The sequence below is a fragment of the Cervus elaphus genome, chromosome 5, assembly GCF_910594005.1.
Source record: "Cervus elaphus chromosome 5, mCerEla1.1, whole genome shotgun sequence".
NCBI classification, from domain to species: Eukaryota; Metazoa; Chordata; class Mammalia; order Artiodactyla; family Cervidae; genus Cervus; species Cervus elaphus.
Genome location: NC_057819.1, coordinates 91453302 through 91477995, shown reverse-complemented (window position 1 = coordinate 91477995; position 24694 = coordinate 91453302). Strand labels below are relative to the sequence as shown.

General features: G+C 36.5%; 3 protein-coding genes across 6 annotated transcripts in view; 1 reads left to right on the top strand and 2 right to left on the bottom strand.

The window, feature by feature from the left end:
• NF1 (neurofibromin 1) overlaps positions 1-24694 on the top strand; it is a 240517-nt gene that overhangs the window by 161665 nt on the left and 54158 nt on the right. The window lies entirely within an intron of this gene.
• On the bottom strand, positions 5741-8445 carry OMG (oligodendrocyte myelin glycoprotein). Its single transcript, XM_043903125.1, has 2 exons — positions 8264-8445; positions 5741-7439 (listed from the first exon to the last, which is right to left on the bottom strand). The coding sequence occupies exons 1-2, from the start codon at positions 8264-8266 to the stop codon at positions 6111-6113; spliced, it is 1332 nt and encodes a 443-aa protein (XP_043759060.1). The 5' UTR covers positions 8267-8445; the 3' UTR covers positions 5741-6110.
• On the bottom strand, positions 15935-24568 carry EVI2B (ecotropic viral integration site 2B). The gene is made up of 2 exons (XM_043903124.1): positions 24425-24568; positions 15935-17668 (listed from the first exon to the last, which is right to left on the bottom strand). Exon 2 carries the CDS (start codon positions 17653-17655, stop codon positions 16285-16287), a length of 1371 nt encoding a protein of 456 aa, XP_043759059.1. The 5' UTR covers positions 17656-17668; positions 24425-24568; the 3' UTR covers positions 15935-16284.

Genomic DNA, 24694 nt, shown 5'->3' with positions numbered 1-24694 from the left:
TGGGGCGGAGAGGGGTGGGGGCAAGCGCACACAGGGAGCTGGGGGAATGGAAGAGCAGTCCTCTGCCTCAGGTCAAGAGAAGAGAGAGAGCACAGGGTGGTAAATACCTCCTGTGAGGTGGTCAGGGTGACAGTCTCTTAAAACTTTTTACAGGCTCAATTCTATATGGTTATTTTAAAAGGTGCTCCAGGAAAACCAAAGTGGGAAATTGTGGTGGGAATCCTAACTTGAGTCCCTATCTACATGTCCAGCCACTGGGCATGTGTAGTGTTGTCATACTGTAAAATGCTTAGGCAGCAACTCAAAATAGCTATTTTCTCATCACAGTTGCCAGTTACTTTCCAAAAGAGTTGTACCAATATGTGAATGTGGCTGTTTTATTGTGTCTTTCCCAGCATTGATTTTTATTACTTTAAAACAACTGCTTACTGATTTAGTAATGAGCATAGTGTCACATTTTATTTTTGTCAGTTATTATGTGATTGCCACATTCCCCATGTATTTGTCAATCCCCACGCTTCCTATCTTTTAAACATTTCTGTTTGTGTCCTTCATCCACTTATACATTGGGAAATCTAAGTATTTTTCTCATCAATTTTATGACCTTTTGATTAGCAATCTCCTTTATGTTTTTCTGTGAGTATTTTTCATCAGGCTTATTATTTCCAACATAAGAAATTTGGGGTTTTTTTTTTTTTTTTTCCAGTGGGTTTTGTCATACATTGATATGAATCAGCCATGGATTTACATGTATTCCCAATCCCGATCCCCCCTCCCACCTCCCTCTCCACCCGATTCCTCTGGGTCTTCCCAGTGCACCAGGCCGGAGCACTTGTCTCATGCATCCCACCTGGGCTGGTGATCTGTTTCACCATAGATAGTATACATGCTGTTCTTTTGAAATATCCCACCCTCACATTCTCCCACAAAGTTCAAAAGTCTGTTCTGTATTTCTGTGTCTCTTTTTCTGTTTTGCATATAGGGTTATCGTTATCACCTTTCTAAATTCCATATATATGTGTTAGTATGCTGTAATGTTCTTTATCTTTCTGGCTTACTTCACTCTGTATAATGGGCTCCAGCTTCATCCATCTCATTAGGACTGGTTCAAATGAATTCTTTTTAATGGCTGAGTAATATTCCATGGTGTATATGTACCACAGCTTCCTTATCCATTCATCTGCTGATGGGCATCTAGGTTGCTTCCATGTCCTGGCTATTATAAACAGTGCTGCGATGAACATTGGGGTGCACGTGTCTCTTTCAGATCTGGTTTCCTCAGTGTGTATGCCCAGAAGTGGGATTGCTGGGTCATATGGCAGTTCTATTTCCAGTTTTTTAAGAAATCTCCACACTGTTTTCCATAGCGGCTGTACTAGTTTGCATTCCCACCAACAGTGTAAGAGGGTTCCCTTTTCTCCACACCCTCTCCAGCATTTATTGCTTGTAGACTTTTGGATAGCAGCCATCCTGACTGGCGTGTAGTGGTACCTCATTGTGGTTTTGATTTGCATTTCTCTAATAATGAGTGATGTTGAGCATCTTTTCATGTGTTTGTTAGCCATCTGTATGTCTTCTTTGGAGAACTGTCTGTTTAGTTCTTTGGCCCATTTTTTGATTGGGTCATTTATTTTTCTGGAATTGAGCTGCAGGAGTTGCTTGTATATTTTTGAGATTAATCCTTTGTCTGTTTCTTCATTTGCTATTATTTTCTCCCAGTCTGAGGGCTGTCTTTTCACCTTGCTTATAGTTTCCTTTGTAGTGCAAAAGCTTTTAAGTTTCATTAGGTCCCATTTGTTTATTTTTGCTTTTATTTCCAATATTCTGGGAGGTGGGTCATAGAGGATCTTGCTGTGATTTATGTCGGAGAGTGTTTTGCCTATGTTCTCCTCTAGGAGTTTTATAGTTTCTGGTCTTACGTTTAGATCTTTAATCCATTTTGAGTTTATTTTTGTGTATGGTGTTAGAAAGTGTTCTAGTTTCATTCTTTTACAAGTGGTTGACCAGTTTTCCCAGCACCACTTGTTAAAGAGGTTGTCTTTTTTCCATTGTATATCCTTGCCTCCTTTGTCAAAGATAAGGTGTCCATAGGTTCGTGGATTTATCTCTGGGCTTTCTATTCTGTTCCATTGATCTATATTTCTGTCTTTGTGCCAGTACCATACTGTCTTGATGACTGTGGCTTTGTAGTATAGTCTGAAGTCAGGCAGGTTGATTCCTCCGAAATTTGGGGTTTTATATAAACTATTGATGACTTCTTTGTGTTTTTTTCTTTTTTTAATTTAAAATAAAAGCCTTCCACTGAGAGATTCATATTCTTTTTTATTCTTCTGTTGGTTTTAAGACTTCCTTTTTTATGTTATCTTTTTTAGTTCAGTATGTAGGTGTATCACATAAAGTGAGTATTTTATTGGACTCTTTTCAAATTTTCCCAGCATTGCTTTTTGAATCTTTACTTTCCCCTTTGCTTTTTGACTTTTTCCAGTGTTTGAGAATGTACTACAGCACTGTTCTAAGCACTTTACGTGTGTTAACTCATTTTTTTTTCTCACAACACCCTTTGAGAAAATGGAGGCACAAAGAATTCGTAGTTGTTGTGTGCTCTAATTTTGCTGTCATTTCTATGTTATGGTTATCTTCTTTTTAATTTTTATGGCACTACCACTCTGTCTTAATTATTATAGCTGACATAGAAAGGCTAAGATCTTTCTATTTCTTCCTTTTTCTGTTCTTTCCTGTTTATTTTTCCAGGTGGACTTGAGTATTTTATTCTAAAAAGAATCTCATTGGAATGTTTATCAGAGTTGGCTTAATCCATAAGTTATCGGGAATTAATCCATCTTTACAACATCAATCAAGGTGTGTCTCCTTTGGTTAACCTTTGTTCCTGGTACATTCCAGGTGCTAAAAAAAATACTTGAGTGAAAGAATAAATGAATGGGAGACTTTTGTTTATCATCTCCATCAAGTCTTGGTTTATACATCTCATTAATTTTATTTCAACTTTTCTCCATTTGGTCCTGCACATTTCATGTGATTCTCTTGGCATTATATATTTTGGGTTTGTTAGTTGCTGTCATGAATATAGTATCCTTTTCCTATAATTTTCTAATTATTTGTTGCCAGCATATGAGAAAACCATTAATGTTTGTATATTTGTTATTAAAGTTGTTCTTCTGAAGGCATTCCTGAGGGATCCTTTAGATAGATAATAATTATTTCACCTGTTAATAATAAGCATTTTAGTTTTTTTTGATAATTTTATCTGTTGTTTTTGTTCTGGAATTTCCCAAATAATATGTAAAAGGTGGTTGATGATAATGGTCATTGAACAACACATACTTGACACATTTTATCATTCTGCTCTTGTAAGTGAATGTTCCTCTCTCTTCTGGGTCCCATCTCATTAACATCTGAACTTGAACCCTGGAGGGTAGAGGAGCAGGATTGAAGCAAATATACCATTTCGTTCTTTTGCTCTTAGAGCTTGGGTGTTGACATACATGGGAATTTCTCAATGCACTGAGCTTAGACATAGACATGTAACAGCAACATTACTGCGTGTAGAATGTGGGGAGCCAAGACACTGTGATAAGACTGTATATGAATTATGCCGTTTATTCCTCAGAAGTAAATACCCTCTGTGAATCAGTTCTGCTAGCCCATCTTATGGGGTATGAAACTGTGACTTAGAACAGTGGTAACTTGTCCAGGGTTATATAGCTGAGAAGTGTCAGAGACAGGATTTAGGGCTAGAGGATTTGACATCAAAGCACATATTCTTCACCATGACTTTATCCCTTATTACGTTTGCTTTTGTGTTTGTTCTCTCATATGAGTTCTCTTGGCTGGTGAGAAAAAAAATTACTTGTAAAATAAAATCAAACCTTCAGTATGGATGGATTGATATATATCTTATGAGTTTGAGAGATAGATGCTGAGGACTAATGCATTTTGAATGTTCATGGAGCCCAATAATATGGTAGTTCCTGTTGTAATGGCAAGTAATGATCCCTCCTTCATTATTAATGATAAGAACACAATTTCCATGGAAGTATATAATTACTATCTAATTACTGTACTTCTTTCTGAGGACTTAGAGTCTGTGTGGTTGACACATGTTGTGCTGGTAAATTTTTTTTTCCTGCATTTTGCAGACATGTCAATAAGATTGGCATAATTTATAGGTGCTGCTGATGCTATAATATATAAATTTCACTTTTTGGTCATTCTTTCTCATAGGATTTCTAAAGACAACATTGACTTTTTGGCACCCTCAGAGTGAAAGACAATTAACTCTAAGAAACCTACTTTCTGTGGAGTCCAGTGTGTGTGTATTTTTAAAATAAGAGGCAAGTGTGTGGTAGAATAGGAAATACCTAAGCAGTTAGCCTCTACCATTGATGGTGAAGATGCTAGATCAGTATTGGGAGGGAGTGGAGACAGCTTGCCGATTTTAAAGTCATTTAGGGGACTATCTCAAATAACTCCTTTCCTTCATGGTGAAATTCCCTCCTGACAATAGTGAACCAAGTAGGTTTGCCAGGGCAGAAAAAATGTCTGAGAGTCACTGTACTAATAAGTCGGTATAGGAGAGGAATTGCTTTACTGAAGCTTAAAAGTAATTTTTCCATAAGCCTGCCCCTTAAAAGAAAGAAAAAATGAAGAGCGCGTAAGATTGTTACTTTTCTGTGTCTCTGAATAGAAATGTTCCCAAACGTAGAAAGAAAACTATCTTAATTTTTAAATTTCTTTCTGTACTCTTTTTCCCAACTCTAAGAATGTTTGAAATAGATTCCTCCTTATGGCACAAATTAAATCCCTCATTTGTGGCTCACCGATCTCAATTATGCTATCTTGCATTTTAATCTAGCCTTGTTTTCAGGGCTTCTTTTTCTGACTCTTGGCTATTACTGATGTTTGTCTCTTAATTCAAACATGGCTTACGTTATATTAGTAGACAGTTCTCGGTTTCCTTCTGCTGAAGCCCCGTGCGGCCTGACTGGGGTGTCCCGCTCTGCCTCCCGCCCAGCTCTAGCTCTGTTGGTTTCGTTGGGTTCATCACCTGGCTGTAGCACCAAATCAATTCCAGCCTCCTCTGGTTTTTCTCCTTTTCTTTTCCTCTCCCTCCGTTAGTATTGCTGGTGTGTGTTAGACCCCCATGTTTTATCCTGAAACTAATCTTTATTTTAACTTAGGTAAGTCAGATTCTAACTTCTGATGTACACAAGATAAATTTCTGTCTCCTGCTCATAGAAGACTTTTAATTGCATAATTATTTTAATGTTCTACTAATGAACAGTTTGTTAAATATGCACTAAAACTGTTCCTTCTTTATGTCTTTAAGTTTACATTTGTATTGCATTTTTAATACTTGTCTACAGTACAGAAAAACAAAGACATTAAACTTTCCTTATTAAAATGCAAAGCCTAGTGTCCTCTAGCTTTTTGAAGAGCTTTTGTCCATTATATAATCTGTCAAGTAGCCAAGAGTTCCTCAGAAGCAGGACATCATTTAGATTTAAAACAATTATGGCTGTGTGTAAAATAATGATGTGACGTTACCATTCACGGGAAGGCAACCACAGTTTTACTTTAGTGGCAGAACGCTTGGATACCTCCAGTATTATATTTGCCATAAAGACTTTACCAAAATACCTTAGAGCAAAAAAGTTTGTCATGTCATTTCTGGTAAGTAGATTAAGTTGGTGTGACTAGAAAGCCAAGTGACACAGTTATATGAGCATAGACCTTTTATTTTTTTCCCAGATGTTTGACAGTGTAAACATACATAAAATACATATTAAAGTTTAGATGCTTTATATTTTGTGCAGTAAATTGAAGCCTTAAAAAGAAAACACTTCATTTTTAAAAAAAAGAAACTCATTAGTTTTACTTCATTAAGACAGTAAAATAGCAGCAAGTACCAAGACATTGTGCACTCCTTTTATTTAAGACAAGTTACTTCATTTACATCAGAGTCAGAAATGGTAAGACTGGCTTTCTTAAATACTTAATATAGCTTGAGTCATTGGTTAGATAGGGGAATATTTTCCCAGCTGTACATCAGGGAGGAGTTCATTCATTAAATTTCGGAAAAGTGCAGCCCCTCAGACAGCCAGCATGACCACAGCATTGAGCATTAAGAGAAATGAAGCATTTACTTTCCAAGCACTTGCCACAGAAGGTAAGCGTGTCTTTCCATCTGTGGTTGTCTCTTCCCTCCGTAAGTTAAGGGTTGTGCTTTGTTGAGGCATTTCAGAGAAATCATTTGGCATGCCACTAGTAATACTTAGGGTCATGGGTGTTGGGGATGATTTTGTTGAGCTAGTGAGGCTTGTGTTTGTAACCATTCCATCTTGGAGATGAATAGTTAGAGTTGCAGCAGCTGCTTCACGTGAATTGATGGTTTCTGTGGATGTATCTTCTGGATAGGGCACAAAAGCCTTGTCAGTGCTAGTCAAGGTGGTGTCTTTGCTTAGAGTGGCACCAAATGTTGTTTCCTTTGTTCGATATTGTTTGGGTATTTTGGTCACTTTGGACTGAGTTACCATACTCAGAGAGTTAATGGTGTCCACTGTCTGCATCCCACTTATAGTGAACAAGCTTGAGGTAAATCCAGAAGGTGTGGGGTATATGTTATGTTCCTTCAAAGATGATATTTGGCTAGAACAGGGAGTCCCTATTACATGGGCTTTTGTTTCCATCATCCACTTAAGTAAATAAGTAATGTTTTGTTGGTGGTCACATGACCACCTGTTATTGTAAAGGGTTATCTCTTGCAACTGAAAGAGTTGGTCAAAAGCTTGATCTGGAATGAATGTGAACTTATTGTTGTGCAGGTAAAGATGTGTGAGATTTGTCAGGTTTATTAATGTTCCTGGAAGGATTTGTGTCAAGGAATTGTTAGACAGGTCCACGATATGTAGTTTGGAGGGCATGTTGGTTGGAACTGTCCAGAGTTTGTTACTACTGAGGTTGAGAACCTCGAGACTTCGTAGTGTATTTTTAATGAGGACAACCTTTTCCAGCATATTCTTAGAAACATCCAGGTATTTAAGGTTCCACTGATAAGCAGTATCAGATTTTTCAAGCAGTTTAATGTTGTTGTTAGCAGCAGACATATTCCAGAGGGACCGAGGTAACCGAGCAGGCAAGCTTTCAAGCCTGTTATTTGAAATGTCCAGGGTCCTCAGATTGGTGTACTGGGTTAACTGGTTATGCAGATCAGTAAAGTGGTTATAAGACAAATTTAAATGGATAATATTCTCTTGCAGTCCAGATGGTAATGTAGTCAAGTTTCTGCCTGAACAGTCCACATGCCTGTGCCTCTCGGTGCATATACATTGGAGAGGACAAGTGCATAAAATACCAGGTGTGAGAAACAGAAGGATGAACAGGCTGGGAGACATTTTCAATATCTGATATTCCATCAAAGCCTGGAAACAAACAGATACACCCTTCTTTTAATATGCAAATACAATTAGGCATCTGCATGGGTCAGTTAGCATTAGGCAAAATTTTCAATAAACCTCGTTGTTGTTGAGTTCTTTTATAATTGTTCCAGTGATTAAACTAACAAAGCTTCCCTTCATTTATAGTCCAAATGCTTAATCCTTCCACTGGGGCTATGTGGTAGAGACAGACTCTTTCCCTCTACTCTCTCCTGCATTTTCTCCTTTCTTTGTACCATAATCTGTCTTATTTATCTTCCTTGAGACTTGATGAAATTGCATTCTTGGCAAATAAAAATTCCAGAGAATCTTAAGCTGTTACTATTTTTTTATGCAATTCTTCCTTATTCAAAATGGGAAAAAATGGCTGTCGTGTCTGTTTTGGTGTTTTGTTTTGTTTTTTTCCTTAAGATCTCTGCAGTAATGAAATAGTCAGTGTGTATATATAAGATGGATTTTATTTAGATATTAAGACAGTACTTTGAAATTCACCTTCGTCTTCTCAGGATAAATATATCCTTGCAAAACATTTTAAGGCACTTGAAAAATCTGACTGACCCCATACCTTAAAATCTCACATTTTATAAAGTGATTTCTGTATATTTCAGTGCCGAGTCTAAAGGAAAACAATGCGTATATTTACAAATTGAATGAATATTAGAAAGAAATCCCTCAACTGACACTGCAGCAAATTTCTGGTGCATGCACTTGCTATTGAATATATATTCAGTCCTAACGTTGACTTTCTCTTAAAAAAAGAAAAAAATTCTGAAGTCGATTTTTTGTTACTGATTTAAATAACAGCTTACCATAGTGTCGTCTTCAACATCAGCATCTCATTTTCTCCGGGAAACTTAAGCTTAAAGGTCGCCTTGTTCTGGAAAGTAGGAACCGCTTCTGGCTGTGGGCTGTGCTTGCCTGCTCAGCTGCATTGTGTTGCTGTGAGCTGGAGCTCTGCAACCACCTGATCAGCACCACACAGGGGGACTGCGGAGCTGCCATTGGTGCTGGCTCAAATCTATTGCAGGAGGTGCACGCGCAACAGAGTGAACCCCGAAAAAATCCTTCTTCTTAATTTATAGCATTGAGTGTGCCCATATATCTCAGATTTGCCGTAGGAAGGAAAACCTCGTGGACTTTAGCCCTGGCCCTACTCATTTCTGTGCGTTTGTCTGAGCTTTGGCTCCACATTTTAACATTTACCTCGTGGAGAATTCGTGGTTCTTTTTAATGCTCCTACTTTTCATGCTTTTTATACATTGAAAAATGCTGAAAATGAATTTGACCTTCCTTGTGGGTGGTTTTCTAAGATATTAGTCTAACTGTTTTTTAACTCTGCCTTCTCATGTTGTTGTTTTTTTTTTTCCCTAAAATGGTAAAATTGTCATGTCACTTTTAAAAATAACATCTGATTTTTTATATGCTCCCCCAGTATGGTGATTATTATATACAGTCAGCTTTTCAAATTTATCAGCCACTTAACTGTTCATCTTTTGGGGAAGTACAAAAGTATTTAAATATGATTATTTTATCTTTATCTTTTTGATACAAAGGATTATTTTACCCAGGCTATGCACAAACGAGGCTACGTTTTGTAAAAAATGTCTCATTTTTTAAAATTATCAGTTCATGTGGTAATGTAAATATGTTTTATTTTATGTCTTTTGGATTAAGGATTTTTTTCCTTCATGAAGTTACTTTGGTGAGTGAATATGAATATTATTTTCTCCAGAGACATCTTTGGTAATATGTGAATGACCATTTATTTGATTTTATGTCTTGAAAATAATAGCATAAATTGTAGATAATTTCTTCAGAATGTTTTACATTTTATCTTACTGAGAAAACAGTTTGTAGTTCTAAAAGTACATGAAATAATGTAAAAGGGAAGTTTTTCATTAGGGGCTGTATAAAATGAGATTTATGATAGCTTTAGCTCTACTCTTTAGTGGACCAATTGTGTAAATAATCTGTTAAAAGTTGGATCTAATTTCTAGAAGAGCCAACTTACCTTAGAAAAGAAAACAAGGTAATGACATTTTCTTTGCCAAATTGTTACCATTTAAAAACCAGAAGGTATGGGGCTTCCCTGGTGGCTCGGCAGTGAAGAATCCACCTGCCAGTGTAGGAACCACGGGCTCCACAGGTTTGATCCCTAGTTGGGGAAGATCCCCCAGCCCCTGGTGCAACTGAGCCCGCATGCCACGCATACTGAGCCTGTGATCTAGAGCCTGGGAGCCGCAACTACTGAAACCCACACACTCTAGATCCTGTGTTCCACAACAAGAGAAGCCGCTGCATTGAAAAGCCCGAGCACCTCACCTAGAAAGTTGCCTCTGCTAACCACAACTGAAGAAAAACCCTCACAGCAGTGAAGACCTGGGACAGCCAAAAGTAAAATAAATTTTAAAAGTAATAAAAACCAGCAGTTATTGGGCTTCCCTTGTGGCTCAGCTGGTAAAGAATCCACCTGCAATGTGGGTGACTTGGGTTCGATCCCTGGGTTGGGAAGATGCCCTGAAGAAGGGAAAGGCTACCCACTCCAGTATTCTGGCCTGGAGAATTCCATGTGGTCATAAAGAGAGCGCCGAATCCTAACCACTAGACAACCAGGGAACTTATGTGGTCATAAAGAGTTGGAGGGACTGAGCAACTTTCACTCACTTGCTCACTCATTAGCATATTACGTATAAAGAAAATCTCTTTATGTCTATTTACTAAATCCTTCATTTTTCTCTAAATTACATTTGACATTCTTTTACCCCAAATTTTACCCTAAATAGAATTTACTGTATTAAAAATTGAAGCTGATTTTCTTAGAGAAGAAACTATACTCTAGGAGTCATGTTTTGTATGAGATTAAAAGTACCTACATTTTAAAAGTCTGTAGTGTTCAAAATTTATTATTGATCAGGTACTTTATTCCCACTTTACTTTGAGGGTTCAGCCTTGAACTCTTTAAGATTCTTTCTGTGAATTTGAGAAGCCACTCATCAATCTTAGTGCTTAATAATAGTGTTTTAAAAATACTATGTTCAACAATATTGTGGAAATAAGGAATGAGAGTTTTGACATTTCAGTTTCTTCTATTTCAGCTTCTGTGTATGTATGTATGTTAAACTTCACAGGAAGTGACTGAGGGTCAGTTTGTTGTTGTTTAGTCGCTAAGTTGTGTCCGGCTCTGCAACCCCATGGACTATAGCCCACCAGGCTCTTCTGACCATGGAGTTTCCCAGGCAAGAATACTGGAGTGGGTTGCCATTTCCTTCTCCGGGGATCTTCCCGGCCCAGGTATCAAACCCACATCTCCTGCATTGGCAGGCAGATTCTTTACCACTGAGCCACCACGGAAGCCCTGGGGGTCAGTTTACCAAACACTTAAATCTCTCCTTTTAATTTTAGGAAGTCTCATTATATCCATGTGGAAGTAGAGTTCTCCAATTCCATTATACTTATTAGTACTTTTTTTTTTTGAAAGAAAGAACGTGGTATTTCAGTAGCTAGAGGATCATATGAATTTGTTTAGGCTATATTGAGATCAGATTTTGCCGCCTATGATAGAAAATTCCAATATAATAGTAGTAGCAATGTTTCTTATTTTAAGTTTGGGGACATATGAGGTTGTTTCTATTATTCAAAGATTATTGTAAAATTCTCAAAAAGAAAAAGAGGGTGGAAGTACTATTTATAGCCGTACCACTCTGAATGTGTCTAATCCAGAAGCTGAGCGGGATCAGGCCTGGTTAGTACTTAGATGGGAGAAAAAGGGAAGTACATTTTATTTATTTTTTTATTTATTTAAAAAATATTTATACATTTTGGCTGTACTAGGACTTCATTGCTGTGTGCATGCTTTCTCTAGTTGTGACAAGTGGGGGCTACTCTCTGTTTGCGGTACAGGCTTCTCATTGCAATGGCTTCTCTTGTTGGAGGGCACAGACTCTAGGGCACATGGACTTCAGTAGTTGGAGCTCACAGGCTCCAGAGTGCGGGCTTAGTAGTTACGGCACACAGACTTAGTTGGTCCGCTGCATGTGGCATCTTCCCAGACCAGGGATCAAACCAGTGTCCCTTGCATTGCAAGGTGGATTCTTAACTACTGAACTACCAGGGAAGTCCAGGAAGTACATTTTAATGCACTTGAATTGAAACCGTCTGTCCTTATGATTTTAGAAATTCTCATGAAATAAAATAATAGTATGTTATTACTCCAAAAAATAATTTTTGGTAGGCTGAAGTGTTTGTTACAAATTATTTTAGATGTTTTTCAGACACATTACATTTTATAACAGTCTGTCAAGAACTACAGTTGTTTATGCAACTATTATATTCTAGACTAAGCAGTAAATTAATTTACATATTCTTTTGTGAAACATGCTGTTCTAGGATATGTTACCCCAACATTGTGAAAAGTATAACAAATTACCTGCCAAGGAACAACTCACCCATGTTAATCAACAGTTTGGCAACCCAGTCTGTTTATCTTTGTTACTTAAGTTGATAGCGTTTATTGTGCTTATTTGAGAGTCAAAGTATTATATTCTCTATTTTTAGTAATACAGACTGAATTTACTGCTGAAAACAGCTAAGAGTACTGAATAAAGTATTATAAAAGTATGGAAGGACTGACAAGATAGTAATTATCAAGTCAAAATTCAGAAAGGACCTTTCTCTTACCCCACCACCCTTTTCCCCCCATGCCACTGGCTTGTTGCCGAAACTGTCACTTGTTCCGTAGGATGTCCCTCATTTGGATTTATCTGTTTGCTTCCTTGTGAAGATTTAATTTGTTCCTCTATCCTCATATTTCCAATAAATGGTTTCTAACAGCATTACATGCTGCTTATTTATATCATCCTACAGTAGTTTCAAAATAATATCAAGTATTGCTACAGACAATTAGTTTACAGACTACTGAATAAAGTTTAAGATTTGTTTCAGCCTTCTTTGTTTTCAAATGTATTTCACTAAGGATGTATAGTCAATTCTGTCCTAATGCAACTTGAAAGGAATAATTGTCTTCTGTATATTTTTATATCACCAGCTTTACGTAAAGTTCATTTGTTTCAGTTGCTTAGCAGTTTTTAGGGACTGTGTAGGTCAAAACAAGGTACTTTCAGGAAAATTTTGCTTCTCTTTCCCCTCCACCCTATTCCTTTCCTCTTCCTATCAGTGACTGTTTTTATTATTGATAGCTTTTGATTGTATCTTAACAGTATTTTTTTTTTGAAAACCCAACAAAAATATGTATGTATGTATCATATGTTCTTACCCCCTCCTTATATAAAAGGTTACTACATATCTTGTTCCTTTTTCCTTAATAATATATCTCGAAGATCACCCCAAGTCTGCGTATAGAGGTCTTTCACATTCATTTCATGATTCATAGTGCTGCATTTGGGAGTGTACCATGGTTTATTTAACCAGTGCCCAGATGGGCATCTGGATTGTTTCTAGACTTTTGCTGTTACAAATAATGCCACAGTGAATACCCTTGTACCTAAGTAATTTTTTATTTTGTCCAACAATTCTTCGAAAAAAAATTCCTATAAGTAGGATTGCTGAGTGAAAGGAAAAGTGCATTTGAAAATTTCCTGGGTATTAACCAGATTTCTGTGTAGATGGTACCATTTTGCAGTCTTACCAGCAGTGTGTCTGTGTGTCTGGTTCTGGAGACCTAGAGACTCTGTTGCTGAACTTTTGTATTTTTTTTCTTACTATAAGAAAAGTTGCATATCTTTGTATTTGTTTTCAAGGATCATTTTAAATTTTTCTTCTGTAACTGTCTTTTATATGTTTTGCATATTTTTTCTAGTGTGTTGTGGGTATCCCTCCCCCGCCACATCTATGTTTAGGTTTTTTAAAATTTAGGGTTATTAACCCTTTGTCTTAATTTAACTTGCACATTTTCCCCCAGTTTGCCCTTTGTCTTTTGACAAAGGGATTTTTTTTTTTTTTTCTTCTTCCCCCCGACAAAGGGATTTTTTTAATGGTGTTTGTTTTATTTTACATCTAAAAGTTTTATGTAATGGAGTTCCTTTTTTTTAAAGTAGTACTTTTGGATTTCGACTCTCAAGTAGAAAGATTTGTCCTACTTTCAGATTATAAAGGAATTCACTCATACTTCTTCTATTATTTGTGTAATTTCATGTTTTATATTTAGATTTCAGATCTATTTGGTGTTTATTCTAATGTGATATGAAGTATAGATCCAATTTCATCATTTTCCAAACATCTATCCAGTTGTCCCAGTAATGATTTGAGATTTAAGGCTGTTTCTGGACTTTCCATTCTGTTCCATTGACCTGTTTGTCTAATCATGTATTAGTATTACAGTGTTTTACTTAGAGGTGACTGTATATTTTTGCTACTTCTACTTTTTGTTCAGAACTGGTTGATAACAATTAAAGTCATTCTCATCTAATTCATCATGTTGCCCACTACCAACACCAAATGGAATACACATGTGATACATGTGTGTTACAGTGCATGAAGTAGATGCTTTTTGGTCCTATGTTAGTGAAAAGAATTCTGAACCAGGAGTCAGGAAACAAACTCCGCTTTCAGTACCACTTGTAAGCAAGTCACCTACTCTCTCTGAGCCCATTTTCTCAGCATTTAACAAATAAAAGGAGTTGAATTACATGGTCTTGGGAGTTGTCCTGAATCTCGTTAATTGGTACGAGCACTACTGATGTGTAGTATGTAGTTCCACTTTTTATTCCCCTCCACCTTATCCTTTTGCCATAGTCATGAAATAAACTTTCTCTTCTGGATCCTGCTTCTTTAATCTTTTCTGTATGTTTTTCTTTGTTCCAGCATTTTCTTTTCTCCTGTGTTTCTTTTATTAGCTTGCATTTCTTTCTGCTGATTAGGCAAGGATTGCCACCGTTTGGCTGCTCAGCTTCCACTGACCTCAGTAGGGAAAAATTGCATGCAGTAAATGGGAATTACTTTCTCCCTGGCAGAGAATTTCTTAAAAAACAAAAAGCAGCTGCTGACAGTAGTCTGTTCTTCTGTTATACAAAGAACAGAACAAGGAAAGCTTCCTCTTTGGTGTTTGAAGAAACCAGACAAGCCTATGACCAGGTCATCAGCTCTTGATTTATCTGTGAGGGTTGGTATTTCCCTGTATTTCCCAGTACACTTCCTTCAAGAGGTCAGGAAGAAAATGACAGAAAAAGAAGAGCAGAATTGTGGAAATAGCTCATTAGGTAACAATCTTACATATAAAGCAAGAAAGGTTATGATGGTTTAAGACATGTCAAACTCTTTACCAACTATAAAAACTTTATACCTTACTTACCCCAACTAAAATACTTAAAATTCAAAAGAATAATTGGAAATTCTTAAACTCCTAATTGTTGCTGAATAAGTTAATCTTAAAAATGCTAAGTTTGAAAAGCACATGAAAGAAACTTTTTAATGTGGAAGACAGAGGAAAACCAACATAATATTGACGATTAATATCATGCTTATTCAAGAAAAATAAGCTCAAGGTAATGTTTCTGCAGATAAAAAGGTTTTACTAGTAAAGAAACTTTCAGTGTCCGAAAGTCTGCTAGTTTTTTATTAAGATGAAGCTTTGTGAGTTTCTTGAACACCAGTGCTACTAGTAAATGCCTTATTCTGGAAAATTCCAGAACTATAAGCAGTTCATAAAGGTTCATAAAGGCCACCATCTTTCATTCTAAGTGAGTGTTGCCTTCAGGAGCTCAGGTAGGGATAAGGAGGAAGAATTTGCACTTTTCGGCAGAGAAGCACTTTTGCAGGCATGGGCTGGCATCTCCACATGAGTAAGCCAGTGAAGCTATACCTTGACTTTAACAAAGATTGGGCCTACCCCCTATTCTGATAACTCATTATCACTTGTCAGGTAGTGAATAAAAGATGAAATGCTGTGTGAGAAAGGTGGTTTGAGAGTTTTTTGGAATGAAGCCATAGAGGTTTTTGTTTTTGTTTTTAATAAGATTTCAGTTTGTTGGGGTGCTTGAGGCATATACAAAATCAACTGGGAATTCCCTGGTGGTTCAGTGGTTAGGGCTTCATGCTTTCACTGCCAGAGGCCTGGGTTCAGTCCCTGGTTGGGGAGCTAAGATCCTGCAAGCTATGTAGCCTGGCCAAAAAAAAAAAAAGAAGAAGAAACTTTTTAAAGAGGCTAGTTTTAAATTTTTGTGCTCCCCCAACGAGATAGGAAAATGTCTACATCTACATTTTATGGGCCTGCTTGTATTTTTTTCAGGGTAAGTATTCCCAGCTCAACTCCCCAGTATGATGTTTTAATATGTTTGTCTTTCAGTTCCCAATGAGAGCTAAAAGGAAATTTATTCTCAAACACATGCATTTTAATCTCTCATCCCCACAACCTTGGAATATTTAATATCTGAGGTATTAATTTAAAACTTAAAGTTTTGTTTAAAACTTGGTGTATGCATTTAAATTCTCAGACACACTCCTCCTCAAATTTTGAAATGGAAAAATAAAGTTTAACCAAGGTAACTTTATAGATAGATAGCTTTTCAGGAACAACATATCTATTGGGTAATAATAAGTATATGTATGTTAACTTGTTTCCAAAATGGTTAAGTTATCGATACACATACCATCCACATTTGTAAAATATAGCATACATTAAAGTTAGGTCCTATAGGCATAAATAAGTTCCACTTACATACATAGGCTTTGAGCAGATTTCAGGTAGTTCCTGAATAAAAATCAAAATTGGCTACCAATTGCCATTTAATATATCTTAATCACACGAAGAAAAACAAAATATTGGAGTCCCTTGAGAAGACTAGAAAATCAGTTTTAAAGCAAGTAGTAATATTTATTACAGTTCTGCAGGTGGGGGTGGCAGAGATTCATTGAGATCTTGATCAAAGTCAGGAGGAATAGGAAATTCCTGAAATTGGATCTCATTGCTGGAATCTTCCTGGTTTTTCATAAGATCTCCTGGTGGCAGGGTCAAGTTAAATGAGTCAGGGGGAGGTGGAAATGACTGTTTGGACTCAGAATTATGATGTTCAGAGATTCGATTGAGACAATCTAGAGATGGTGGGAGACTGGTGGAATCGTTTGGAAGAGGAGATTCAGTTATCATTGTGAATTTGTCTGATTTGTTCCCCTCCTGTCCTTCGGTATCAAGAAGGGAAGCAGGTGGTGGAGGCAGATCTGCGTCATCTGAAGAGGAAACAGCTGTGCCGATTGTTGATCCATCACCGCTGTCTTCTGATGTACCATTCGCCTGATCTTTTATTTTCTCTGTTTTGGGATTGTTAGAAACGTCAGTGTTTGCATTTGATTCAAACAACTTAATTTCTAAGTCATCTGCTAAAAGTGCACTTTTGCTTGGTTTCCAAACCGTAAGTGAAATAATTGATGAACGTTTTGGGAATGCTTCATTTTCTCTAATGTTATCCAAGCATGTGTCAGGGGTTTCGCCATCAGCAAACGGAGACCTACCTGCCCAGTTTTGATCATTTAACACAGGTTTTCGCAAACATTTCCATAATACAATCATGAGTATAACTACCAACATAGTAGTCAGAATTGTACCAATTAATATGGCTGCTATTGAATTATCATAATTGGCTTCCTTTGGGATATTTGTTGTACTGCTAAATTCGAAGTTGAATCCTGGTGTCTTCCTAGGTGAACTTTTGACAGTTGGTGTTGGTTGTATGGCTGTATTATGAGCAGTCGGGGGTATTGATTTCCTGGAAGAGTTGTGGGTAGATGATGGTTGTTGAGTGGGAGTGTAAACTGATGGTGGTGATTGTTTGGTAGAAGAATAGGCAGATGGTGGTAGCTGTCTGGCAGAGGTAAACACAGGCAGTGCTGTTCCTTGGGAGGAGGTGTTGGCTATTTGTATTGTTTTTCTGGTGACATTATAGACAAGTGGTTGTACAGCAGAAGTATGTGCTGCTGGTTTCCCAGAAGAAGCATAGGCAGCTGGTGTTGGTTGTCCAGCAGCAACTTTGGCAGTTGTTATTGGTTGTCCAGAAGATAGGTTGTTGAATTGTGTTGGTTGACTTGAAGGTTTCTCTATCATGCCCGGAGAATTCGCCGAAATATATGGCATTGATGGTCTAAATAAAGTAGATTGTGGTTGCTTCTCTGTTGTAGTTGCTTCTGTCTCTGAGAAAAAAGTATCATTCAGGTGTCCACAAAACAAAATTAAGATGAAATACTTGAGATCCATTTCAGAATGTTTCCTTTTTACCAGTAGTTTTATAATAAAAGAAAGAAAGATAATTAGGTATCATTTAGTATCTGGCATAAAGTAGGTAGGTACTTGATAAGTATTTATCATTCCTAATTTAGACTCGATACACTCCAAGCTAACATGAACAGCTCTTAACTATACTATAACTTATCATGTAACATTTGGACCCCAAAAGCAGTGATCTCTCTTAATTCTTTCGTAAGATTTGTACTTTGTCCTGGTGCCCCTAGGTTTATTACATTACAGTCCTTCATTTCACAGTCATACATCTCAAATGCATAGGCTCTGTATGCTGGTACTGTGTGCACACTACTTTTTCCTGTTTACTACTAGAAATACATTGATCCTGCTGCCTCGAAGGGCGCCAGTAACCATCTATTACTTAACCCAGTGGTTTGTTTTCTTTTTTTTCTCTCTTGATCACATTTGACACTGTTGATTATTCCTTCACTGCTATTCGAATAGCTCTTTGGAGTAATTTTCCTTTCATATTCATCTCACTAGCTCCTGTTTTTCTTTTGCATCCTAAATATGGTACTTGATATGTATTCTGTCTTCACTCTTCACTGCTTTTCTTAATCCTGAATCTATCAGATTTCAGCTCTCACCTTTAACCTCTAGCTCCCAAATCTGTATATCTAGCCTAAATTTCCTTAATTCTCATTCCATTTGTATGACTTCTTGGTGGACATTGCCATGTATATATCTCACTATCAGCAACTTCAGCGTATTTAAGTCAGAATTCATCTTCATCTTATAAGTGACCCTTCTCCTGACTTCTTTCTGCCAATGGTATTACCTTTATGAGTTTCTCATGCCCACAACCTATTAAGTAACCTTTGCAGCTATATCAGTGTTCAGGACAGTGTCTTTACATTAGAAGCTCATATTTCTAAAGGATTCAATTCAGCTCATACTTGACAATCCTAAAATGCTCTTCAAGTCTGGTTGAGGGAAGTAGTCTTGCTGCTACTTTCATTTATTTATTGATAAGCACCATGTTTTTGTCAGGCTCTGTTCTGGTTTAGGAGATACCAAAATTTTTAAAAATTTCTTCTACTAGTAGAAACAATAAATAAATCTAATTTCATAAGTTTTCTCAGAAAGGTATGCAGGAGATGCACAGAGGAACTAAGCTAGCCTGGGATAGCTTCAGGGAAGGTTTCTCAGAGAAGTAAAACTTGAACTGAATCTTGAAAGGTCTGTAAGAACTAGGTAAATAAAATATTCCAGCCAGGGGAACAACATGCAGGCACAGGAAGACAAGGCATGTGTTTAAGTTTGTGGGGTAGGGTTACCTGTGGGATGTGGCAGATGCTAAAACTTGAAGAGTTTTTTCAAGTTTCATTTCTATTTCTGTGGCCTAACGATCTAACCATAACTAGTCACTTAATCTCTCCTGGTCTCAAATGTCTTATCTCTAAAGTAAGGCTAATTTTCAGCTCTGTATGTAATATACTTGTTTCATACATCTTTAAACACAATGGTAACTATTTGGTTATTTCTTAATATTAGGGAAAGGAAAATCTCTGGGTTTTAAATCCCGGTCAATATGATTTGAAACTATAGTTTTTCTGTGATTTTTTAAGCCAGTCTGAGAGAGGTTTGATGGTCTGTACAAGCCTTGATGGCAAGGTACAATAACAGATGAGGAACTCCCTCAAGTTTGCAAACAAGTAGACTTTTAGCATATTTGAGTGGTTTTCATTGCTTATTCCTCTACCACTTGGTACACAGTGATGATAAATTACCCTATTTTAGTAGAGGAGAAGGAATGTGATTTTTTCCCCTATGTAGTCTCCTGCTTTTTATTTTCTCGGTAATACTTAAAGCTTTAATTTTAAAATATTTCTCCTTTAAATTCCCCTGCACACTGCTGATGAATTAATCTTCTGACAACCAAGTTTGATCAAGTCATTGCTCCCTTGCTTACTGTTGTTCAGTCATTTCTGACTCTTTGTGACCCCATGGACTGCAGCACTCCAGGCTTCCCTGTCCTTCACCATCTCCCTTGCTTGAGGGTTCCCCATTGGAATCAAGGTAAAAATCTAAACTGAGTTTCTGTTTTTGGCCTGATTTTACCAGTACAGACTCATATCTCATGACTGAAACTTCTCATTTAGCCTCTTCCTCATCTTGCATACTTCCGAAACACATACTTTTTCTCCCCTTAACAGACACTTTTAATTATGCTACTCTTCACACTCTGAGAGTGCGTTCTTTTTTCTAAAACTAGTCTCTTCCCTGTTCTGGTTGCCTAACTGTGAATCTATCATCATCTGTCAGACCTCAGCTTAAATTCTCCTCTTAGACCAAATTCTCTGTGACTGAGCACAGCCCAGAGAGCTCAGCTGTTCCTTGAATTTCCTCTCGTTCTTGTTCTCTTTATAGTTCCTTGGATAATTCTTCATGTATGTACCTCACTCACACTTCTTTTCTCTCAAATAATTGTGTTTATTTTTTATTTCTTAACTTTTCACATTTTCTTTTTGTTATTCCCATCACCTCAAATAAGATTATAAAGGACTTTGAAGAAGGCAGAAAGTAGCAAAGAAAAATCCTTATCTAGAACATCCTGAGTGCTGTACCATCTCAGGTGTTCTACATACGTCATTTTATTTAACTTTTTACATAATTTTGTGAGAAAGATAGAGGAATCTTTGATTTATAGATAAAGAGACAAATTTAAATTTGTTAAGCAATTTGCCAAATGTTATGTCACTGTTAGTGACAGATAGGGAATTTATACTCACAGACCATCTGATTTCAAAGCATATGCTGTTTCTGCTACTCCAAATTGTCTCATGTTTTTACATATTGACTTCTTTACATCAGAATGCTGAAGGTGTTAGCAGCTCAGTAAACAGTTAACCTATATTGGGCTTCTTGGTTCTTTTTCATTTCAGTTTTTTGCTATTTATTAATACTTCTTCCAGAATGTAATTGTTGCTGTTCAGTTGCTAAGTCATGTCCGACTCTTTGCAACCCCATGGACTGTGTGGCACGCAAGGCTCCTCTGTCCTCTATCTTCCAGAGTTTACTCAAAATGTTCATTGAGTCAGTGATGTTATTTAACCATCTCATTCAGATGGTTAGAATGTAAGCAGAGAGGTAAAATCTGAGTTATTAAATTATGCCTTCTCTTCGTTTTGTAAAGGGTTTAATAGGGAAAATTTTGAAACTTTTGGCATAAATATGGAAATTTAAATCATCTCTACACGGTTATCATCCATGCAGTTCCTACCTACTGTTCTTACAGATTACCCCTTTCTCCAAAGAAGGCCTTATTAGAAAGTGTTATTCTTTAGAGATTCACTTTAGTTTTCTAAAAAATGCCATCCAGAGCAACAGAAAACATAGGCCATGAATTATCTTCAGCCAAGAACGTGTCTTGTGACTTTTCTTAAAATTTTTAAAAAACCTTTACAGTTCCTTTTTTCAGTTAGCTAAAAAAGGCATTAGAGAAGGAAAGAACCCAGATAGGAACATAATTATAAGCCCAGTTGAGTTTGTGTGGTCAATTTTGATAGGACATAGCCTCTTTTGTTAATAGGAATGTCATAGGACCATTAAGTGTGTGAGATTTTCCACTTGTCATTAAAGGGTTACAGCAGTATTAAAACCAAATTCTGTTTTTTACCTATCCTACCCCTTTCCCCAGCTCCTCAGTTAGCTATACCCTCCTAGGGTCTGCTACATCAGAATGCTCAAATCTGTCTTAGAATTCTGCTACAGCAATTCAGAATAGTCCAGAGAAAAGGAATAGGACTTAAAAGAAGAGTAAATGAGGGGGAGAGGTATAGTAGTGAAGAAACTGACTTTTTTTTTCTAGTTCAGTGACAGTGAGGCCAGTGTTATTACCACTGCAGAAAGTTACTTATGTGTTTTATATATATATATATATATATATGTAAGTCATGTGTACCTGAAATACCAACATTATTTCTGCAGGAGAAGGTAGAAAGAAAGAACCATAGAGGGGGCAAGGGAGTAAAAAGGAGGAGAAAATGTTGGATACGGTGAAATGAAAAAGGAATGCAAAGAAATACAAAATAATACAAAAGAGAAAAAGAAAGCCAAACTTAGGATAAACAGCAAATACATGGAATGGGGAGGTAAATTGATTAGAGAATATATTGAAAGAAAGAAAAGTTAATAAAAGGCTGAAGAACAAAGAGTGATTATGTATTTAGCAAGAAGTAAGGGTAGAAGGTTAAAGCGAACAAAATAGAAGTTGGGGGAGAAGACCAGAGTAGATGAAAGAAGGAACCACAGAATGCTGCTTTCTGTCCTTGCGGATGTAGGAATCAACAGAGGAACAGTGTTCCCAAAATGGAGGACAGGCCTTAGATCACCCATCTTCTCAAACTCTCTTACCTTTCATTTCAGGACTCCTATCTGCTCTGAGCATCCTTAAGATTCCCTACTCCCCTCTGCCCACCCACCCCCACCCCTGGCCTTTTTTTGGCACTCAGAAGCTACTTGTTAATTACTCTAAATAACCTATGAGCAATCTATATAGAATTTTATCTAGAATTTCCTTAGTCTGCTGCTCAAGCAAACCCTGAATTTGTCTACCTTTATATGGCAGTATTTTGCTCATTTTTTTAGGTTGGGACTCTTGAGGTTTAACTCAGATTTTGGTTCTTTGTTTTTCCTGAATATTGAAAAAATTTTAGGAAGAAGAAAAACATCAGCTGTTTTAACTAAGCATTTGAGAGGCATTTATAGTGAAGTAGGAGTCCCCTTAATGCATAAGTACATAAAGAGTTTAGCCTGTAAAACTGATGCAAAGTTGGATATGATAAGAGAGATGTCATTGTCTTTTAAAGAGGAATCAAGGAGATTTGGCGGGCATATCCTAGATAAGGCAAATAAGGTAGCAGTATCAAAAAATAACATCTGAGTTTCAGTTACTTTGTTATAATACAGATAGACTAGATTAAAATTTAATGGTATTGTATCTCCCGCTAGTAAATTTATGAAACCAGAAAAGGAAGAAGACAGCAAATCCGTATCTTGACGAAAAGCAGCAAGGGGAAATTAACTTTGAACTATGATAGGAATTATTGGATGACTATCTTTTATCAAAAATAGCTACCATTTACTAAGTACATGCCAGATATGAGGAAGGTGAAGTTATCGTCACTTTACAGATAAAACTGAGACACAGAGAAGTTGGGTAATTTGCCAAAGTGTCACGGCTCTAAGTAGTGGCACTGATACAGAAATCAGTCAGTCCTGTATAAGATCTCTTTCCTTCCAGTACATTCATAGTAAAATTCTGAAATAGGAGTGCTTTAAGAGGAAAAGAGATGTGAACTCTCTGGGAATAGATAATTTAAGTACCTTTTGGAGTTAGCTTTTTAAAAGGTTGGACAAGAACTGCCAGAAAACAATTTCAGTCCTGTGACTAGGAAAACACTTAGGGGAGTGTTGATCAGTTAGCCTGTAAACTGGCATAATTGGGATGACTTTTAAAGATTGGACATTGACAGGCATCAGATTTTCATTTAAAAAATTCAGACTTACTCAGAATTCATAATTTCCCTCTGAGTGGAATTATATAGGGATTAGTTGGAAAACACAGGCACTATTAAACCCTACTTTTGAAACGGATTCTTTAAAAATATATAGACAAGTGTTGTCCAAAAAAAGATTAAAATCTTTCTGTATTAATTTCTGTAATAGTTACTTAGAAGAAATCCAAAGTGGACTTCTATAAGAGAAAGTCATAAGTACTTTATGAAATGTTGATAGGATATTACCCACTATGAATTTACCATTCTATGATATTACGAATCTATGTAAATAAACTCTTGGCAATTTTTATTTTGGAGGATATTCACTTTGTAATTGCCCAAGTTACTCAAAGAAAACATCTTTTCTCCATGTTAGCAACTTTCTATTTTGTGAGTTTCATTTTCCATATCTATTTTATATTGCTTACTAAAGACTCAGATAATATGTGACATAAATATGTAGTGATGAGTATATATCCACACATTTTACCATAGCAGTTTTTTTCTTAGCTTTAAAAATTAGTGATAATATTTTCATGTCATCATTAATACTAAAATTCTATTTGTGTAAAAAAGCATATTTAATAATGATCATTGAGTGTCTCATCTAATCACTTTTGCTTATTTTTAAATTAAGTGAAGGTGAGTGTTCTTACTATGAAAACTGAAGGGGATTAAAAAATAAAAATAATTTAAACCTATGGATTATGTTATGTATAGGAAATTTTCATATAAAGAAAATCAAAGTTTTTTAACAGTTGATATTTTGGGGTTGTAGATTCAGCCATAGCTCATAAATTCTAGTTTTATTTCCAACCCTTAGCTTTATCTGCCATGGCTGTAGTTTTATTTCTTTTAATTACAGAACTGAGATCAACAAACATAGTGATTGAATAAACTTTAAAGGGTTTATATTATATAAACCTAGGTGAAAATTTTTCTCTGAGGCAAGTTCAACACTGAATTTTTAAAATTCTGTGCAACAAAACCACAATACCTGTTACAGATATCTTTAGACTATCAGACTTTAAAACAATAATAACATTTTAGTTTTAAAATTTGGAGACGGAAATGGCAGCCCACTCCAGTATTCTGGCCTGGAAAATCCCATGGACAGAGGAGCCTGACTGGCTACAGTCCATGGGGTCACAAAGAGTCGAACAAAAAGTAAATTTTGTATAAAACAAAGATCAAACCAGATTGCCTGTGTGAAATTGTCTTACCTTGGCTGTTAACTTCTTTTGCAGAAGGCTAAATTCTTGTTCTAACTGGACATTTTGGTGCTTTGGCTAAGAAAGCAAAAAGTGGTTCAGTTCAGATTAAAAATGATCCTCTAGCACACTGAAATAGTTTCTGTAGAGAAAGAGGAAGTTTATCAATAGTTGGTTCCGGAAGTGCAATAAGCCACAAAATGACTAAGAAAGAGGTAAAGTACTACTTTAACAGAACTTAATTTGAAACACAATTTGGAGCTACATGATTTGAGTGCTTTT